The sequence below is a fragment of the Bos indicus genome, chromosome 6, assembly GCF_029378745.1.
Source record: "Bos indicus isolate NIAB-ARS_2022 breed Sahiwal x Tharparkar chromosome 6, NIAB-ARS_B.indTharparkar_mat_pri_1.0, whole genome shotgun sequence".
Classification (NCBI taxonomy): Eukaryota; Metazoa; Chordata; class Mammalia; order Artiodactyla; family Bovidae; genus Bos; species Bos indicus.
The window spans coordinates 103,572,657-103,594,461 of NC_091765.1; the positions used below are offsets into that span (position 1 = coordinate 103,572,657).

General features: G+C 56.2%; 1 protein-coding gene across 2 annotated transcripts in view; it reads right to left on the bottom strand.

The window, feature by feature from the left end:
- Positions 1–1,955: 1,955 nt before the first annotated feature.
- WFS1 (wolframin ER transmembrane glycoprotein) overlaps positions 1,956–21,805 on the bottom strand; it is a 31,970-nt gene continuing 12,120 nt past the window's right edge. For both annotated transcript variants that reach the window (XM_070791768.1, XM_070791769.1), the window contains exons 3-8: positions 16,190–16,272; positions 15,586–15,730; positions 13,472–13,642; positions 11,683–11,763; positions 10,655–10,800; positions 1,956–4,739 (exon numbers count right to left, since the gene is read on the bottom strand). In XM_070791768.1, coding sequence (XP_070647869.1) covers positions 2,931–4,739; positions 10,655–10,800; positions 11,683–11,763; positions 13,472–13,642; positions 15,586–15,730; positions 16,190–16,272 — 2,435 coding nt within the window. In that variant the 3' untranslated portion in view covers positions 1,956–2,930. The remainder of the gene's footprint in view (positions 4,740–10,654; positions 10,801–11,682; positions 11,764–13,471; positions 13,643–15,585; positions 15,731–16,189; positions 16,273–21,805) is intronic.

Below are 21,805 nucleotides of genomic sequence, written 5' to 3' on the forward strand. Positions count from 1 at the left end.
GGACATTCTTCTGGTGAGGGCTTATATGTGTGTTTTGTGTGTGCTCAGTCATACCTGACTCTTTGCAACCCCATGGACTGTAGCCTGCCAGGATCCTCTGTCCATGGAACTTTCCAGGCAAGAATACTGGAGTCGGCTGCCATTTCCTTCTCCAGGGGATCAACCCGGGATTGAACCCACATCTCCAGGATTGACCCTCCATCTCCTGCATTGCAGATGGATTCTTTACCTCTGAGCCACCTGGGAAGCCCAAGGGCCTGTATAAGGTTCTTAACCAGTTCTGAAGTTCCATGAATGTTTAACTATGTTTAAAACATTCACAAATCAGTATTTTACTAGTGCCTGACACTATTGGGACCACCCTGCAATAAAATTAACTAGTCTAGTCCCTAAAAACAACCAATGAGGTCAGCCCTCTCACATTCCCCAGTCATAGAAGAGGCACCGGAGGCCTGGAAAGGGTGAAGCTGTCTGAGGTCACACAGCTGGGACAAGGGGTTCTAACCAGCCAGGTGGCCTCCATTCTCGTCTGCTGTTGAGGTTACATCGAAACTTACAAATAACACTGTTTTCACTTGGAGTTCTGTACATCTTTTAAAAAAGGGTTTCATTGCTAGGTATTAGGTTGGCCAAAAAGTCTGTTTGGGTTTTTCTGTCCCCTCCTATGGAAAAACCCAAGTGAATATTTTGGCCAACCCAGTAGTTTTTGCAAACCACTGATCTAACCCAGACTCACCATTTTATAGATCAGGATGCTGAAACCTGGGGACAGGGGCTGAACGGCCGATCCAGGGCAATCCCCCCATGAGACGACCCCACCTTCTGTTCCTTCAGGGGGCAGCTCTGTGGGGAACAGAGTAACAGTGTGGCCCAGGGAACCACGGTCTAATTCTGGCCCCATTGTTCAGTGTGACCTCCTCTCCCGAACCTGTTTTCTGCAGATCAGTGTTGTCACGGCACCTCCCCCAGGCCTGGAAGGATGAGATGAGGTCATCTGCATTCACTCAGAAAACCAGGCAACTCCGCCTGCCCCGCTCTCCCCGACTGGACCATCTGTGGGGAGTCTGGGAGGCAGAGCTGAACTATGAACGCATTTCAGGGCCTCATAAACCTCCAGATCAGAAGAGGGGTGGGGCTGACCTTTAACCTCATCTCACTGCCTGGGAAGAAACCTAGGAGCAAACACACAGCTCTGAGGCCACTGCCCTCCTGAGCACCTCCCAACACGTGGGATGTCAGGCAGACCTGACCAGGCTGGAGGACAAAACAGGAAGGGTCAGCTGTACAGGGACACAGGCAGCTGCCGGCCACCACGCTGAGGTGAGTCTTCAAAAAGGAGGCAGCCGCTCCCTGAACCAAGTCCCGACCACAGACGAATGTGTGAACAACTCCAGGTTTCCTAACCACACAATGAACTGGACTTCCTGCTCACTGGGTGGGGGCACAGCCCACTAGGGGGCAGGAGAGGTTGCCAGGGACGAGAGGGACCCAGGCGGACATGTCCTCCTGCCCAAGGGACCCGGACAGACAGGTACCCCCACCCAGGGTGCTAAGGTTTCTGAGGGACCTCAAGCTGCTCGAGCCCCCCAACATGGCTCAAGTTGTGATGATAATGCTATGGGATTATCATCGTTCATTTCTGAACACAGGATATGGTTTCAAAAAACACACTCCTGAACAAGGCGGCAGCTACTGAGTCACGAACAACCACGTATTGAATCCTCTCAGCAGCGCTGAGTTTCTCAAATCATTGTAACCCTGTGCATTTCACACCTAGTAAGGCCTGAATGGACAGCTGGGTGGTGGGGTCCCTAGCCCAGTGGGGCTGGGGTTGCTTACTGAGTATTCTGCTCTTTGTCACTCAAACTGTACTTGTGCGTAATTCAGTGCAAGTGTAGACACCTGTTGATTCTCTAGCATGTGCTTTTAAAAAAAATGACTTAAAGGACAGCAAATTTCATCGAAGGTTTTTATTTCAGCTGCTTCAGGACCTTGACTTTCTGCTTTCTGGTTCTGAACACGGTCTAGCTTTTCTGAGCACTGGGAAGGGTTTGCAATCCAGATTCCATGATGTCCAACTCTTTGCGACCCCATGGACTGTAGCCTGCCAGGGTCCTCTGTCCATGGGATTCTCCAGGCAAGAATACTGGAGTGGGTAGCCATTTCCTTCTCCAGGGGCTCTTCCTGGCCCAGGGATCAAACCTGCATCTACCCAGGGATGGTCCCTGTGGATTCAGACAAGACCCTGGCAAACTCACCCACAACCCACCAGGCAGGAGAGCCTCCAGGCGGGTAGGCTGCTGCATGCAGAGCTCAGGGCTTCTGCCCACGTGGCCTCCATCTCAGAATCAGGCGGGGCCCCAGGCAGGTGACAGAGCAGCTCTGCAGGCCCACTCCCCCACCCCTGGGCTTGGCAAACAGCTGTCAAGGCTGAGCAGCGATCAAATAAATAAGAAAGGCTATCAAATTTACACGGCAGGACTACTAGTTATTCAAAGAACAAACTCAAACGGAAGTAAATGAGGGGGTGGGGGGCGGGGGTCGTGCGTGGAGGAGGTGCAGGAGGAGAACAAGTGTCTGTAAAGTGCTTTCCGGGCGCCGGAATCCTAGTCTGGCTGGCACACCAGCTGCACGCGGAGAGGTCGGGGCTACGGGTGGAGGCCGGGCATGCAATTTCCAACCACGCCGGGTGCTCAGGGTGGACAGAGCTACAGCGGTCAGCCTGTTCACGGAGGTGGGAGCCGGCTGCGAGCGACTGAGGATCTCCGAAGCCCTGCATTTGCACACCCACCCACCCACCCACCCACCCACACACACACACACACAGATGAGTGTGGCGCCGTCCAGCTGGGTCTGGGGGAGGGGGGGGGTGCACACGGGGGAGGTCCTGGCAGCCACGCGCAACCGCCGCTCCTGCAGGGGGCGCGTCTTCAGGCCGCCGACAGGAAGGGGAAGAAGAAGAAGTCGAAGGCGAACTTGACGGCACCGTGCACGGCACTCCGCCAGTCCCGCTCTACCTTCACGTGCCGCCGGGCGGGCACGAGGTGCGCCATGCAGTTGAGGCAGCTGATGGCCTTGAGCTCGAAGACGGGCCACTTGCTGCCCAGGCGGCCCTCCAGGACGGTGCTGAACTCGATGACGCTGCCCTGGCGCAAGTGAAGGAGCACGTCCTTGAACTCGCTGCTGGCCCGCAGCACGATGTCCTTGGTGACGTCGTCCTCCTCAGGCCCGCGGCTGCCGTTGGCACCGCTGTAGGGCATGCCCACTGTGATCTCGAACTTGTAGCGGTCGAACCTCTTCATGTGGCACGGGTGCTTGGCCAGGAGCTTGAGGCGGCAGAGCTCCTCCTCGGCCGTGGAGACGTTGCCGGGGCTGCAGGACGGGTAGGCCTCACCATAGAGGCAGCGCAGCCAGTCGCCCAGGAAGAGCGGCAGCATGTGGACGGCCGACTCAGCGCTGTTGTCGATCTCGGTCACGCGCACGTACTTGAAACGGCCGGTCCATGTGACCCGGTGGCCCTCCAGGTGGCTGCACAGGATCTGGGTGCGGGCCATGTTGGTCTCCTTCCAGGCCCGCGGCCCGCACAGGAAGCCGTACTGCGGCCAGGTCAGTGTGGAGTTGTAGACCTTCATGCCCTCCGAGCGGTACAGGTAGAACCAGCAGAAGAGCACGATGGCCGTGAGCCACACCAGGATGAGCTTGACGATGGAGCTCCGCGTCAGGGACTTGACCATCCCCACCACCGAGAAGTTGGCCTTGGTCCACCAGCGGACCAGCAGGGGGACGCTGCAGAGCACCAGGGTGACGGCGATCTTGGTGAGCTCCAGGGACACGAACCAGCGGGCCAGCTGCACCACGCCCATCAGCGCCAGGGCGAACACCAGGATGGGGAGAGCGAAGAGGAAGAGGAAGTAGCCCACCGACGCCCGCACCAGCCCCAGGCCGGTGGACTCGAGCAGGATGACCACCGACAGCTCGCACCACATGAAGCAGACCAGGTAGGGGACCAGATAGCAGTAGGTGCCTTTGAAGTTCCTCAGCTGGGCCATGCGGAAGAACAGATAGAGCAGGTAGACGTACAGCAGGCAGGGCACGCTCACGTTCAGCACGACCAAGTGGCCCACGGGCACCGTGAAGAAGGTCTGGCCCAGGAGCTTCAGGTAGCGCCAGTTGACGGGCATGGTGGGCAGCAGGGAGAGCAGGCCGGCCGCCACCTCGGTCACCAGGGCCCTCCGGGTGTAGGGCTCGGCCGAGGTGCTCAGGCTCATGTAGCTGGTGGCCGTGAAGAAGACCGACACGACGGCCAGCTCCGAGCAGGGCATGCAGTCCTTGCTGGCGATGGGGAAGGAGATGATGACGAAGAAGACGGACAGCAGGAAGTGGACATAGGGCTCCAGGTGGTTCCAGCCGAAGTTCCCCTCGGCCTGCTCCACGTCCAGGTTGGGCTCGAAGCGCAGGAGCAGGCTGGTGAGCGCGCGGAAGCTCTCCCAGGCCTTGCTGTCCTGGAAAACCTTGAGGGTGCAGATGACCATGGAGATGAAGGACAGGTAGAAGACGACCAGGGGCACAAAGAAGGCGAAGAAGTCGATGGTGAGGTTGCTGATGATGAAAAAGAAGACCAGGGCGTTGATGTGGTGGGTGGGCACGAGGGTGGACAGCCAGTGCACGCCCGCTCGGGACGCCAGGTCAATCAGGTATTCCTTGAGCTCCATGATGACGTGCAAGGGGTACTTGACCACCTGGGAGGAGGGGTGGAGACAAAGGAGGGGCGTTAGAACCTGGACGGCTCTGTGCCACGTCACTGCTCCCTGGTTAACCCTTCCAGTCTCCCTGAAGCCGGGGCCTGGCCCTGGGCAAAGTGAACTCACCCGCTGTTTCAACCAACGACGGGTCCCTCGGTCTGCAAAGTCCTTCCACCTGTAGCTCTCTCTCTAGGTGCTCATGCTGCACACGGCCCCCACAAACCTGCCCTTGATTCTACCCAGTCCCGCAGGGTCTGCCCTCTACCTCCTGCCCATCCCTAGTCCCTGACTGTACCCGACTGTCCACAAGGGTCTCCAGGCTCATGAGTGCCCGTCTCCCCTGTGAGATCTTGGGTGCCTCGGGGAGCCCACCTGGCCCCCTCTTCCTTCCCCATGGGGCCTCACACTTGCAAAGACAACAGAGGACCAGGCTACTTGCATCTCAGCCACCCCTGTGATGAGGACTTCACCTCCTGAGCCTCTGTCTCTGGTGGATGGGGGGTGGGTGGGGGGGGAGGTGACCCACCAACGGGGAGAGGAAGTGCTGCTTTACCAGCCTACCCTGGGCCCTGCCCGTCCCAGGAGTGGGGACTCCAGAAAGGAGAGTTCACGCCACGTGAATGGAAATGATTCAGCTGTAACAGGGCTGATGTGACATTTTCACTGCAGCAGGAGCCCCGACACCCGCCGCCTGCACCACCCACCCCTGCACACCCGTGTGCTCAGAACATACACACAGCCCGCGGGGGGTGCTCCCCGCCTCACGTCCCACCGCCCCCCACAGACTGTACACAGAGGCCAGGGCAGCGGAAACACTCGTCCATTCCCACAAGAGAAGAGGATTGAGGGGCTGGCAGGGAGGCGAGTGGGGGACCAGCCTCGGGCAGGAGGCAGGGATGCTCCTGCCATCCAGGGCGGCCCCCACTCCTGCCTGGTCCTGAAGCTCTCAGCTCCACCAGGGCTCCGGGGAGACAGGAGAGAAGCTGAAGGAGCTGAGAAGAGAACGTGTCCATGACCGTGCTAGGGCTCATGCAAGGAGGTCAGGGGCGTGGACTGGACCATGCTGAAGAGGGGCGGTCCTTGTGAGGAACACCCACGTCAGGGCAGGGAAGCCCAGCTGAGCCCACAGCCCATTTGAGGGGCAATGTGATGGAAGCCCGGTCAGTAGCCGGGTGAGGTGGGCAGCCCCGCCTCCATCTACGTCCTGGGGACACGCTCTTTCTGCCCCATGAACATAAGGGCAAAGGAGGAGCTGGGATCCTGGGGGACCACACTGAGTGGCAACATTGGGGTGTGGCTGTCATCTGCCCAAGAGGCTGGGGTGTCAACTCTGGATGACCAGGACTCCCGGGAGTAGCTGGCAGAGTGAGTTTTCCAGGTAAGAGGGACCTGGGCTTACAGGGGAAACAGGAGTGTTTAACAATGTGTGTGTGTGTGTGTGTGTGTGTGTGTGCACTTCTATAGACACCCACGGGAGTGTGTGTGTGTGCGTACTTCTATAGACACCCACATGGGGTAGTGCATGCATGCTCAGCTGTGTGTGACTCTGTGCGACCCCATGGACTGTAGCCTGCAGGGCTCCTCTGTCCATGGGATTCTCTAGGCAAGAACACTGGAGGGGGTTGCTCCAGGGGATCTTCCTGACCCAGAGATCGAATCAGTATCTCTCGAGTCTCTTGCATTGGCAGGCGGGTTCTTTTACCACTGAGCCACCTGGGAAACCCACTTGTATATGTTCAAAGAGCTGCATTCCTCATTCAACTAACAGTCCACTTACCCTCTGTTTCAGAACAAGTAAGAAAATGATGAAACCAACAAACCAGCTCAGGGCTCCCCCAGCTCATGGGCCAGCTTCCCCAGGAGGAGACCCAGTGCTCACCGTGTCTGGAGTAGGGTACCAAGGAACTTCGAATACCATAAAGTCAGCCTTGGTGGGGATTTCTGACACTTGTTGTTGGTCAGCTGCTAAGTCAGGTCTGACTCTTTGCGACCCCATGGACTGCAGCACACCAGGCTCCCCTGTCCTCCACTATCTCCTGGAGTTTGCTCAAATTCATGTCCACTGAGTCAGTGATGCCATCCAACCGTCTCATCCTCTGTGGTTCCCTTCTCCTTTTGCCCTCAGTCTTTCCCAGCATCAAGGTCTTTTCCAATGAGTCAGCTCTTCGCATCAGGTAGTCAAAGTATTAGAGCTTCAGCAACAGTCCTTCCGATGAATATTCAGGGTTGATTTCCTTTAGGATGGACTAGTTTGATCTTGCAGTCCAAGGGACTCTCAAGACTCTTCTCTAACACCACAATTCGAAAGCATCAATTCTTCACCTCTCAGCCTTCTTTATGATCCAACTCTCACGCCTACACGTGACTACTGGAAAAACCATAGATTTGACTATCCAGACCTTTGTCAGCAAAGTGATGCATCTGGATTTTAATACACTGTCAAGGTTTGTCATAGTTTTCTTTCCAAGGAGCAAGCATCTTTTAATTTCATGGCTGCAGTCACCATCCGCAATGATTTTGGAGCCCAAGAAGTAAAATCTGTCACTCCTTCCACTTTTTCTTCTATTTGCCATGAAATGATGGGACCAAATGCCATGATCCCCTGTTTTTTAAATAATGAGTTTCAACCCAGCTTTTTCACTCTCCTCTTCCACCTTCATTAAGAGGCTCTTTAGTTTATTTTCGCTTTCTGCCATTAGAGTGGTATCACCCACATATCTGACACTTGCCAGACAGCAAACCAGTGTCTCCAGAATCTGCTCCAGCTCTGCAGGAGCCCCTTCGACCAAAAGCCAGAAACACCAGCAACAGAAAGAGCCCATGCGTGCGTCAGCCGCTGTCTGCTCTGCTAACTCCTGTCGATGGGGCCTCTCTAACCAGACAGACCAAAGGCACCCAGTGCTCCTGTTCTCGCCTCCATTCTCTCTCTGCACAGTCAGTGCTGAGCAGCCTTGGGGGAGCTGGCCTGGAGGCATCCAAGTAGCTGGCACCTTAAAATTAACCTGAAACAACTCCTAATGCTCAAAACCATTCACATTATTTATTGTTTTTTTGGTTTTTTTTTTTTTTTTGCCTATTGAGACCACACAATCACACGGTTGAGAGGACATTTAAAAGACAACGAAGCTTCTAGAACCTGAAGTCCAACAGTGCTGGCCTCTGCTGGCACAGTGAGCCCCTGTGGCCGCCGTGACCACAGCTGTCCTTTAAGGTCCCTGTTCTGTCCCCTGTCGCTTCTACCCAAGCCCTACTACTTGGGACCCCACCAAATTGTGAGACTAGAAACCTTTTCTGTAGAGGCAGTCCAAATTAAAATGAACTTCACTTTGAGCAGGAAAGAAGTTTTTAAAAAACGAGTAGGGAGTCAGTTCATGACAGGACGGGAAAGGGCACCCTGACCCAGGCTGCAGTCACCAGCAGCCTTCAGCACGGACACGCCTGGCTGACGGGAAAAACTGAAGAGAACTGCCCGGTACTGACCTGGGCAGCCAACCAAGGAGGCCACCACTCGCCCAGAGGGTCCGGGCTGGTTCACTGAGACCCTGCTCAGACCTGAGCGAACGTCCACGTGCCGGACTTTCAATAATGTGATGCGAACACTGTTAGGATTTTAAGACATTTCTGAATCCATCTTTAAGAAGGTTTCATCTGTCACAAAGGCTGGAGAAGCCTGGAGCCTGGAACGTCCCTGGGGGTCACGTCAGCTTGCAGAGGGGTGTCTGGCACTTTCCACTGGGGGTGCCGGGCCCTCCCCAGGCACATGCCCCTTCTCTGTCCCCAGGGGGTGGTTAATAAAGGCCGGGACAGCTTTGAGCTCCAGGAAATTCATTCTGCTCCAATTCATTCTCTCTTTTCCAAAACACTTTTTTTTTTTGGCTGAGATGGGTCTTTTGTTTCCACGTGGGCTCTTTCCTCTAGTCGCAGACAGCCGGGGCTACTCTTCGATGCAGTTCGTGGGCTTCTCACTGTAGTGGCCTCTCGTCGTGAAACACAGGCTTTTAAGTGCACGAGCTTCAGTACTTGTACTTGCGGGTTAAGTTGCTCCACAGCATGTGGGATCTTCCCGGATCAGAGATAGAACCTGTGTCCTCTGCATTGCCAAGCAGATTCTTTACCACTGAGCCACCAGGGAAGCCTTCCAGAACACTTTTAATGAGATAAATTGTAAAGCAATGAAAGTGCTCTGACAACAATTGCAAAAAATGAAAAAAATTTAAAAATAGCCTTGTTTCTTGTCAGAATACTTTAAATCTCTTTTTCACAAAAAGGAGCTTCAGACATCTTACAGCACCGAGTTTGTCGCTGGTAAGGAATGTGACATAACTTGCTGTGCACATTGAGATGCTTTTGAAAGCAGGCATTATTAGTAAGTATGCCAGGACAATGCAAACTAGGCTGTCCAGGCTGGGACCGCCTGGCCCACGGGTCTTCTTCCCTCACCTTTGACCCTCACTGGCATTTGGGGAGCACCTCCTCTTTAGCCAAGAACCATGGCAAACGCTCCACCTTTCCTCTCTCATGTTAGTGAGAACATGCTTCTCTCATGGCATTTGGAACACACTTAGCCCAGGCCTGCCCCCAGGTGGGCCCTCAATAAAAGCGGTGACCTCCCCGGCCCAGCTTCTGGGCCGTCCTGACCCTGCGCCTCAGAACCTTCACCCCGACGCCCTACCTGCCCTCAGGGGCTCTCAGCAAGCTTGCTGGTCCGGAGCGTGGCCTTCACACCCACCCTCTGGGCTACAGCTTCTCTGAGGAACTTGCTTCCCAGAGGTGGCCTCTCAACCCACAAGGGCGGCTTTCTGAGCCCTCATATTCAGCCCCTAGCACGGGGCTTACACTGAGGCCGTGTCTGGGATGAGGACACACCAGCACACGTCCCATCACCGGCCCCAACCCTGCTCACACTCCAACCATACTGTGGGCAGGTTACACGAGCCCAGGAGCTGGGGAAGCACAGAACCCTACAGACTCTTGGGGGACCAATGCCAGGGGCTCTGCGATGCTTTGCCTGCCCAGAGGCCCCCTGTGCTGGCCGGGTCCCCTTGGCCACGAGTGGGGATGGACCTGTCTGGGGCCAGGTGGCCAGACTTCTGAAAATCCTGGTGCTCTCAGCAAAGGGAGATACAGAAGACGAATTCAACCCCCTGAGCTGAACTTGGGGAAACTGGTGAAGGGGGGCGTGGTCACACTTCACCAAGGCTTATATCTGTCCCCTTTAGTCACAAACCACATGGCCAGGAAAACAAAAGCTGTGACTCCAGGAGCATGAGCAGCCACTCCTGGCTGTCGGCACAGATCCAGACGCTCCGTGCTCATCCCTTGTAATCACGGCTGCTCGCTGGTGGGAGGCGTTGGTGAACATGAGCTTCCTCCCCAACCCCGTCCACCTTCAGGTTGCCCTCGGTCACCTCCCCTCCCACCCTCTCCACACCTGCTCACTCCTCGAACCCCTGCAGATCCAGATAAACAGACACCACCGCAGAGCCCTCCTGAACACAAGACCGCACTTTGCTTCTGGAGGGAGGCACCTTTGAGGAACTGACCTCTCCTCTGGGCCATAAACAGACAATTTTTCCAAAGGATGGAGTCTAAGTGAAAGGTGGTCTCCAGCGCACAGCACCCTGCTCCCCACACGGCGTTTTGCAGGGAAGGATGCAAAGATGCCCGTGCACGTCCAGCAACCACTGGGCCCGCCCAACCCCAACAGCGCCCCTGCCTCCAGAGCCTGAGCGTGTGCAGGAGGCCTCCTTTCACGAGGACGCATCCTTATGCAGCTATGTGGACGACCTGGCGGCACAGGCCTCCCCAGGACAAGCGACACAGCCCTGGAGGTTCCCTGCTGGGCGAGGTCTCCCACCTACAACTTCCTGGGGGGCACCCGGGCAGGCAGGTGGCCCGGGCCAAGGGCTCACCTTCAGGCGCAGGGGTAGGTCCTCGGGACTCTTGCCCGCCACCTCGTCATCATCGTCATCCTGCAGGAACAGGTCGGTGGGGATGATGCCCTTGGCGTACTTCTTGGTGATCTCCACAAAGTCATCCAGGGCTATGTAGCTCTTGGCTGAAGCACAGGAGAGGACACACGCGAGGTCGGTGAGACCGTGAGCACTGCCGCCCCGTGGAGATGGGCACATGGTGGGCAGCAGCTGTGTTGGGGTCAGGCTGGAGACGGGCGACCGCTCTCGGGCCCGGACAATGAGAGGAGAGAAAGGCAGGCCAGCCTGCCAAGGCCTCCTGGCCTTGCGGACCCACCGTCCCTCCCCAGAAGTGTCCCCCAACCCTTCAAGTCCTGGGGGGCTGCCTGAGCCAGGCTCCATGCGGACCCTTCTTCAGAACATTTTCCGCCCGTGCTGCTCGGACCCCTGTACTCCCTCGGCCCTGACCCCTGCAGCCCAGCCACCTACTAGCCCCTCCAGCCAATACGCATCCTCCAAGGTCCTACTATGTGCCAGGCATGTGCCCAAATCTTCATTACCCCCCACCCCCAAGTTCAGCCCGATATCCCCACCTCCCCACAGCCCATGCTGGCGGCAGCCCCCACTCCCAGCTGGGTGCTCCCAGGCCTTTGCCAATGAGGTTCGCTCACTCAGTCTGGAGCATCCACCTCCTTGCCCCTCGCGGGCTACCCACCTCCCCACCATTGCTGGCTCACAGCCATCATAGGCCCCAGCATCCTTCTCCATCAGGGACAGTTACACTGCCCTCTCGTCCCTCCAGTGTGTATGTGCTCCCAGTGGGTGGGGTCCAAATCCCAGAGCCCAGAACACCAACACCCAACCAATAGCCCTGAAGGGACTGGAAGGAAGATCTGTCAGCCTCTGAGACCCTGGGGGCCGGGCCTGGACTGATGGGGAGTTGGGGGGCGCAGACATGAAGCCCGGGGTGGTGGGGGCGACAGCATGGCCAAAGGTGTCGCTAGCACAGGACTGGCGGCCGTACTCACATTCACTGCTGACCAAGCGTTCCAGCACCCGCCTCTGCTTCTGCAGGGACTTGGGGACGGGCCCGGGCTGCACCCCGCCATCTGCAGGGACAGAGCGGGGGAGAGTCAAGGCCGGCTGACTGCCCCATCCCCTGCAGTGAGTGAATGAAAGTCGCTCAGTCATGTCTGACTCTTTGCGACCCCACAGACTACACAGTTCATGGAATTCTCCAGGCCAGAATACTGGAGTGGGTAGCCTTTTCCTTTCTCCAGGAGATCTTCCCAACTCAGGGATGGAACCCAGGTCTCCTGCATTGCAGGCAGATTCTTTACCAGCTGAGCTACCAGGGAAGACCATGAATACTGGAGTGCGTAGCCTATCCTTTCTCCAACGGATATTCCCGACCCAGGAATTGAACTGGGGTCTCCTGCATTGCAGGCGGATTCTTTACCAACTGAGCTATGAGGGAAGCCCCCATCCCCTGCAAGCCCCCAGAAACTTGCCAGTGTCCCCCATGCGGCCCTGGAGGGCTGTGCAAGGTCAACCCTTGGGACCACCACTGCTCAATCTCCATTACAAGGTGACGTGGGCCCCGCTGGGCACAGTCCAAGCCCTGGACACACCACACTCTCTGATCAGCACAGCCAGCCCCCGGACACCTTTGCTGACATTGTCCCTTGGTGTGATCTTCCCCTGGAAGAAACCAAGCTCCCCAGGGCCACTGGGCAGGCCTTCCTGTGTCCCCAGCCCTGGTGCAAAAGTCGGTTCAGTGGGTGAACACAGAGCCAGGACTGAGATATCCTGCCCTCTGTCGACACCTTCCCCCCACAACGCCCACACCCAGGCAGGCGTTCACTGGGCTCTCCCATGTCAGGCTCCAAGTGGTCTTTGCAGGGTCGGGTCAGGTAGGGGCTGGACCACAGGGTGAGACAACACATGGGGAGGGGCACCGTGACTGGGAGGGGCCACAGGAGCCCAGAGTGGGTGAGGGGGCAGCAGGACAGGGCGGGGCCATGGTCCCGCAGGGTCACTGGGGCTCCACGAGGGGCGGCCGGACCTGTCAGGTCAAGCACGCCTCTCGGGGGTCCTGCGACTGGAGCCCCAAGCCTCACGGCCGCCTCTGTCAGACCCTAGAGGATCAGAGATCAGAAAAGAGTCCGGCCCGGAGAAGGGGCAGAGGTGCCCACCCACTCATCTTCTCTGATGTGTCGGCAGGTGGCCCCAGCCCCACCCCCACCATCTCCCCCTCGGGGCAGGAGGGAGCTGGATGGAGCCCTGGCCAGGTGCTTATCAAGGTTACCAAGAGACAGAAGTCAGCCCAGACCCTGGAAATGGAGAGACCACACCCAGTCAGTAACGCCCACTCTCCTGGTCCATCTGTCCTTCCAGCTGCCCGTGCCCTTCTCGGAAAGCCGGGTTAGAAGGAGGTGGGGGCACTGAAGAGGCTGGCAAAGGGGCCAGCCCTGGAGAGGCTCTTGGGGATTCGGGGACCCAGGTCACTGCTGGCACCTCTCACCCTCCCCACTCCCTGTCCCCTTCAGGAGGAGGAGGACACCCTGGACATGCCAAGGCCTGCAGCTCCGCCCGTGGGCAGCAGGTGAGACAACCCTAGGGGTGGAGCGGGTCAGGTAGAACCAGAGCTGGGGGGGCCCTGAGGGGTGCCAGGAACAAGACACCCAGGAAGGACACTCCACAGCCTTACAGGACACCTGCAAGAAGCTCCCTGGAGCCCCCCATGCCAGCTCCCATAAAGGAGCCCCCAGGATCCCGGCACAGAAGCCCAGGAGGCCCCACAGACAGAGCGCGTACCATGCTCGTTGACCTGCCCCACGTTCTCCAGCAGCTCCGCCACGGCTACCTGCTTTTTCTTCTTGGGGTTGAGCTTCCAGTACATGACGAGGGCCGCCTTGCGCACAGCCCGCTCCAGGTCGGTCTCAGAGGACAGCTGCCTTACCTCCTGCTCGTTCTCGGAGGTGATGCCTGAGAGAGGGAGGCGTCAGAGGCCTGAGGCCGCCCGCTTGCCCACCTGGAAGCTGGCAGGGACGCCCCAGCCCCGGCCAGCACCGCCTGAAGGGGCTTGGGAAGAGATTCCCACGAGCAGCTTTGCAGGCATCTTCATCACCAGGGCAGAAACAAAGGTCCAGCCAGACAAGTGTCTGGCCTGAGTCCCCAAGGGTGGGAGGCTCGGCCTGGCCTTTCAGCAGACGCTCGCCGAGTGGCCACGGAGGGCTGGCGCTGGGCAAGGCTTCCCCACCTTCCTGGCTCCTTCCCCTCCCAGGTTCCGCCTCACAAGGACCCCTCTGGTGGGGTACTACTCTTCTCATCTTACAGATGGAGAAACTGAGGCACCCAGGGGTGGTGGCCTGGACTTGGTGCCAAGGCCACAGAGTCAGAGAGGCTGAGCTGGTCTCAAACCCCGGTCAGTCTCACTGCAGTGAGCAGCCAGGCTGCAAGACGGGGGGCACCCCTACACTCACAGCATCAGCCCTTCCCGAGGGCAGCCGGGAGCAGTGTCCCCACGTAGGCGGCCCTTTCCCAGGGGGAAAGACTCGCCCACAGAAAGATGGGGAGCAGGTTTCATGGGCCGTTTAGCGGCCGCCTCTCCCCCTGCACACGGACTACCAGGAATATCAGCCCGGCCTCCCCCACCCCAGGGGACAGTGAGAATGCGGGTGGCGGACTGATATTATTTTCTCCTTTGGAGCATCTCCCTAACCTTCCACCAGAGCCCACGTTCCTTTTATGATCAGGATGCGTTCAGTGAGAAGGTGGAGGGTGTGGGCTACGTGAGACCTGGCCCCCTCCCTCACACGCCAGCCAGTCCTCAGGCCTGCCCTGGCCACCCCCCTCAGGGCCTCTGGGAAGGCCACTGGCTCCAACTGTGAACGCTGGGGGCCACACTGACTCGACTGGCCAGGGCAAGACCATCCCACCTGCCCTGGAGCAAGGGAGGCTGGCTTGGTAAGAAATTCTGGCCAGCAGAACATGACAGTTCTAAATCATTAAAGATATCAGCCTAATGTGCAGAGAAAGGAGACTCTATATAATAATAAATAATGTTAATAAATATCATTTCTATATATCTTATATATATATACATACATAATATATATACATAAAAATACCGTATACAAATTTTGTTTTATATATATCTGTATGATAACCCTAACGTTTAAAAAAAAAATTCCAATATAAAACCAGAAGGAAAAACAGTAAACTACGGAGCACTTCTCTCTGGGTTTATAGATAATTTTTAGAGATAATTTCTATCTTTATGTTTTCTATATAGTTCAAGTTTTCTATAACAACCATAAACACTTCTGCAATCTGAGCGGGAAAAAGGAGGTCCCCTTTAAGACACACACACTTTCATCTTTCTTCTGAGGTTTGAAGCTTCAGGAAGCACTTTACCCTGACACCAGGAATGAACCATTTCCCTTGGGCAGGATAACATAGTAAGTGTCCCCAAGTGGCTAGGCTACACATCACTGCCCCCCAACACCCACGCCCGTCCTGGCTCCGAGTGCTAGCCTGGGTGGGCCCTTCTCTGGCCCCCAGTCCGTAGCTGCTCCGCTCAGACCGGATGGAAAGTCAGTTCAGAAAGTGCTACTCATACCTCAGGCCTGTCATGCCCTCCAACTTGGCTCCATGGTCTACTCCTCAATTTGGATGAGAACCCAGATGGTATATCTCATTGTAGACCCCACCACAAGTTAAAGAGGATGAAAATGGCTTTGTTCCCTAAACATCCCATGTTATACTCCCAAACCATCTATGAGGCAAAGCCACGAGTACAGCAGAAACCACACTCATTTTTCCCAACAGTGTCGCCAGCACCAGGTTTCCCTGTTGCTATTTCGGTTGGTTAATTTAGCAGAGTAGTACAGCATCCCTCGTGGGTCCCTCCGAGCCGCCTCACCTACCTCTCCTGTCCGCCAGGCATCGGCGGAGAAGCTTGACGGCCTCGCGCCGGCCCTGCTTGGCGGCGAGGGTCAGCCAGTCCACGGCGGTGCAGTTGTTGAGCTCTTCATCCCCGTCGCCAGCCAGCTGCAGGTAATGCTTCCCCACCTGCAAGCGGGATCTGGTCACACCACACACCGCGGCAGCCTCCCCGTGCAGCGCCCGGGCCCCCAGTCCACGTCCTGCCTTGCCCCGCCCCCAAACCAGGCAACCTTGGGCTCCCTCACCCTGTCCATCCGGTGCTCCCAAGCCAGAGCGGGGTGTGGGGACCCCACCCTTCCACTGATGAAATGAGAGAGGGGGTGGGGTCATGTGGACAGGCAGGAGGCAGGGCTGGCATCAGAGGAGGTGATGCCCAAGTTCAGGTGTGAGCTGGACAGAGGTGAGCACATACATGCTCCCCGAAGAGTGGTGGGAAGAAAAGCAACATGCCACAAACATGGAAACCCCACACATGGGGGCCCACGCATGGCAGGTACAGGCAGGCTGTACCCAAGCCCAGATAGCAGGTTCAGCACTAGCTTGTCCTGGGCGCAGCCCGAGCTCCCCGCGGACACTGGTCCTTACCTCCGTCTGTGCCTTGGGGTCCCCAGCCTTGGCCTTCTCCAGGACTTCCTCAAAGGGCGTGTCCACATCTCCCTTTGCAGGTCCTTTAACACAGGAAAGCAAGCAGATGGACTGTCACCATGCTGGTCCTTATCGCTTGTTGGAGGACGAGAGGGGCTGGCAGAAACGGGTTTCAGCCCCGAGTCAGGAGCATGAGAGCAGGTGTGGAGAGGGCCCGCCAGGATGCTCCTTCCGTTGCTGCACAGCCAGGGAACAGGGACCGCAAAGCTGCTGAGGGGTTCCAGGAAGGAACCCCTGTTCCAGGCACAAGGACAGAGCGGGGCACAGACCAATAACCACTTTCGCCCCTGGGGTTCACTGCAGCCAGAGCAGCTGATCTCAGGCTTGAACAGGGCTCTAGAAAGATGCAAGAGATGGAATGAAAGCCCCTGAGGTTCTTTATTTAATGATTTAAAGAACCTGCACCCCAATGCCAAGCATCCCAATAAACAAACCAAATCTATGTTTTCCAAGACAGTCATCTACACACGATTGACTTTGGGAGGTCATAATCACAGTACATACATTTTGAAATATACACATATATATTTGCACAACCAACTTTGCATGTGGCTCTGCAGTGAAATGTACCACTTCAGTGGCTCAGAAATCCCACTGCGGGGACACTCAGGGCCTCTGGGCCTCTCCTCTCCATCGGACCTTTAGATTATGCCCAGACTCCCTAATTTTATAAAACAATGCCACAAACCAGTCTGTGCGTGTATTTTTATTTGGGGGGCATTTTCCTGGCGTGGGTTCTTCAGGTGAATTACTTGATCCAAGGGTCCAAATATCACATACCTCATGCAATATTTACTTCATAAAACGTTATCTTAAGTTATAAAAGCATCATGTAACTTCACTGATTTCACTATACCCTCTCCTGCAGTGTGTAGCATAACAAAAAGTTGTGTTTTTTTTTAATCACTTTTCACCAGTCCCTTTTTCCAGTTTAAGCAACCAATACAGGGGGCCTCTGCCCGACACCACACCTGGCCGCCACCCATGGTCACCTCCCATCTTAGCAGGTGCTTATCTGGGGTTAACAGACTCTTGATCTTTAATTCAGGGAAATAAGAGCAGTCCCTAGGAACAGTGCTGGATATCTAGCTATCCCAACCCATCTCTCCAGACCTTTCCCAGGACCAGCTCCATCCACCAGGCTCAGAGTTAGCCCCTGTGTGCAGGGTGCCCGGTCGGGAGGCAGCAGGGCAGGGGCCTACAGTGACACAGCTCTGAAGTTCAAAGGCAGAGTGGCCGCGTCCAGTATGGGGCACACAGGAGTGGGAGCAGGTGGCTGGGGATGGCTCAAAGGGGAAGCAGGTGGCTGGGGATGGCTCAAAGGGGAAGATTCTTCCTGAGACTCACAGGCCCCTGTGCTGCACCCCTCTTGGTGGATGGCTTGCAAACATGATGATACCCGTCCCACTGTGGAGTTCCCCCTGCTGAGCTTCTTCACCAAGGTCCTGGGACCTCACTTGGCCTGGGCCCAGGACATCCACCCCAGCCCTGGCCCCGGACCTCAGTGCTTCTTAAGTCATCAAGGTCAGCTCTCCCTTCTGGCTGCTGTCACGCTCTCTGCCGGCCCTGGAATGCACTCTCCAGCCAAGGGCTCAGGCTAAGAGAACAAAGAGAAGGGCAGGGAAGGAGGGTGTGCGGGGTTAGAGAAATCCGACCCGAGTGTGAATCTTTAGCACTCTGAGCCTCAGGAGTGAAAGAACATTGCTACCCTATCGGTAAACTGGAGAAGGGAATGGGAAATCACTTTAGCATTCTTGCCTGGAAAATTCCATGGACAGAGGAGCCCGGCGGACTACAGTCCATGGGGTCACAGTCAGATACAACTGAGTGATGGAGCATCTATCAGTAAACAAAGGATGTGGCAGACCCTCCTACCATGCACTCTGGGGAGACACAGGATGAGAAAGCACAGGATACTGACCTCAGAGAGCTGAGGGGCAGATCAAAGGAATGATTTCCGTGAGCCCAGACTCTTGCATCTACCCCATACACAGAAAAGCACTAAATTCCCTGACTCAAGATATCTGGTTTTCTTTAACAGTAATCTACTGATGTTCTGACTACCTGGTCTTTGTTGCAAAAACCCCTGTGTATCCTGGCTCCTCCCCTGTCTCTTGGGAGCAGTATTTCAGAGCAATCTGAGATCTGAGAGGCTGTGTTCCAGGGTTAAGTCTTCAATTTTGTCCACCAAATAAAATGTAATTCTCAACTTTTAGGTTGTGCCTTTTTTTTTTTTTTCTTCAGTTGACAGCATCAAAGTGCTGTGTGACTGTGCGAGACTCATGTCCAATCCCATCGTCAATATCCAGCCAGTAGGACTGTTAATGAAGAATGGGACACTTGAGATTAGATGCCTGGTCCAGAGTTGGGTGTTCTCAAGGTGCGTCTGCTTCCCCTCTCCATGCCCTACCTCTCTCTGCTGACCCCAGGGCCTCCCTGGCTCACTGAGGCCACGTGTCCTAGTTCAACACCAGGTACCTCCTGTGAGTTCACAGCTCTTTTCCTGACCAACTGAATTTGCAAGTCCAAGGTCATGGAAGATTCAAGTGTAGATCTATTGGCTAAAAAGATTATTCTGTCCATGATTAATTTTCCACAGAAGTTATTCATGGCCTAACATTTTGTCATGAAATGAAAGGAGGGCCCTGGAAATTGTCCCCTCCCCCGGCACAGCCCATCTCTGTGTTCCTGCATCTCTCACGGTCCCACAGGCCTTTAATGGAGACAATCTGTGTCCAGCAGGTCTGGCCCATCTCCATGCCCTGGGCAGGACACAAATCAGCAAATGCTGAACAGACAGGGGGATGAATGGATGTGGGACCGACAAGGAAGGGTCTCCAGCTCTGTCTCCCCAAATACTAGCATGGCGCCTGGAACACGTGTGGCCCAGAGATTGAACTGCCAAGCTCACCTTCCTGATCTGAACAGGTTCTAAGTAGAAATGGACAAGGATGAGTACTGAGCAAGTCAAATGCTCCCATTCTTCAGGACCACCCTGGGTCCCTGGGCTGGGGAGCCTCAGGCATCTCCTCCCAGCAGCCCTGAGGGCTCTGCCAGCCCCTTGATCCCTACCAAGTTCTCCTGGAGCCGGCTGGGAGCAAGAGAGAGAAGCTGGCTTCCAGTTTCACCCGGCCGCTGCAATCTAGATTGGCTGGAGCGCATTGTTTAAATTGCTGAATGCACGCCAAAGGCTCTGAGAAGAAGAGCACAATCTGAAACACGCAGTGAGCAACTTTGTTGCTCCTGTCTCTCGGGGCTGCTGCCCTTCTACATCACTGGCCCTGGGGCAAAGCCTTGGCCTCCCAGAGTCCCTGGTCCTCTCCTGATGCCCGCCGCGTGGGCTGAGCTGAGGGAAAGGTGACAAGAACCCAAGGGCATCCCGTGTGTCCTTCTCATCACTGTGGGTAGCTGGGTCACCCTGCGCCAGGGGTGCCCCATCAGCCTTCGAGATGCTAACCCTGGTTCTCATGAATACACAGGAAGGACAAGCCTTGTGACTCCGCCTCTTCCAGGGGCCTGGCTGAGCTCTAAGGCGGGGGTCCCAGCCGGGAGGTCCCAGCTTCCCACAGGCCCGAGCGGGGGTCATGGACCTTGCCCCTCATCACTCACCCAGCAGACATTTACCGAGCACCCGCCCTGGACCGGTCTGGGTGCTGGGAACCAAGGGCACTGAGCAGAAAGAGGTAGGAACCCCAGCTCTCTCTACCCACCCAGGGTGCCAGCGATGACAGCCACAGTCCACAAGTGGAATCTATGGAGGTGCCAGGAGTCATCAATCCTGATGGGAGAGGCTTTTTGGAGGAGGTGACGCCCAAGACTTGGAATGCAAAGAGGAGGGGAAAGGTGAGGGATGAAGGGCATATTGTCGAGTTTCCTGAGATCTGAGGAAGCCACCAGACCTGAGAGAGCCTCACTGCCCCAGCCATCTGTCCTCACAACAGGTCATCCTAGAGTGAGGGGGTCACAGGGATGCTACAGCAACCAGACAGATCAGGGCTTCCATCAGAGTCAGGATAAATAATCCGGTACAGAGCTCCTGAGATCGTCGAGCCAGCACCTCCACTGGACAAGGAGAAACTGAGTGTTTATGGCTGTGACTTGTCCCCAGGGCAGCAGGGACTCAGCGCTTTGCATCCACCCCCTCACCCCATCACATCCCGGCCTTCCTCTCACCTCCCGGCCTTCCTCGGGGCCCATTCCCTCTGTCCAGCTCTGAATCCCACTGTGAAACTGCCTGCCCACCCCCCAGGCCCACCTGATGACTCCAGCCAGAGGCCTGGAGTCAGTCTAGCTCTCCTGAAGCCCAGTCCACCCACCGCTCTTCATCACGCTGGCCTCAGCTCCCATGGTTGTCCAAGGTCATCTCCATGTAACAGAAATCACGCTGCTCATCTCATTTAAAGGCTTTAATGCTCCCCAGAACACCCATTCTCCATACCCTGACCCTCGAGGCCCTACTTGAGACTGTCTGACCTCTTGACCCCACATCCAACCGCTGCCCAGAGCCATCACCCTTGGAGCCCCTCATGCCCTGTGTGTCTTGCACTGTTTGGGCTTCCCCTCACTGACCCGGGGTCTCCCTCCTAGAGGTGGGCCCTGCCTGCCCTGCCCACCATCTCCTGCACCCACTGGGCAGGCCCTCAGATAACACCAGGGTGAATGCCTCCTGGCAAACGGAACCCACCAGGGGTTCCAGACACCATTCCTGTCTGCAGCCCTGTGGCCACCTAAGCGAGTGCCAGCCCCACACTCAGAACTGGAGGCCTTGTGGACTTGGCACACTCCTGAGGGCCTGTGAACCCTGCGAGGTTAGCAGAGAGGGCGCCTCGTCCTCCATGGCCCCTGCCTGGTGCCCCCCACAGAGGCAGAGTTACTTGATTCTTCTGTCTCTCCCTTCCCTTGAGCCTTCACCCCCCCGAGTCTGAAGACCAGCCTGGGCCATCCCTGCTGTGCTGGTACACAGGGCGCTGCTCTGAGCCGCAATGCAGGAGGCAGGCCCAGGGCCCTGGGGCACTCCAGAGCTCCATCTGTGGTCACCGCTGCCACCAGAGGCCATCACGGTGGCTGAGCACAGACTCGCAGACTGTGTTCCATCTCAACTTGACCTCTCACCAGCTGGTGGCCTGGGGTCCTCTACTTAACCCCTGATGCATGCTCCTTGGAAGAAAAGCTATGACCAACCTAGACAGCATATTAAAAAGCAGAGACATTACTTTGTCAACAAAAGTCCATCTAGTCAAGGCTATATTTTTTCAAGTAGTCATGTATGAATGTGAGAGTTGGACTATAAAGAAAACTAAGCGCTGAAGAATTGATGCTTTTGAACTGTGGTGTTGGGAGAAGACTCCTGAGAGTCTCTTGGACTGCAAGGAGATCCAACCAGTCCATCCTAAAGGGAATCAGTCCCAAATATTCATCGGAAGGACTGATGATGAATCTGAAACTCCAATACTTCGGCCATCTGATGCGAAGAACTGACTCATTTGAAAAGACCCTGATGCTGGGAAAGATTGAAGGCCAGAGGAGAAGGGGACGACAGAGGATGAGATGGTTGGA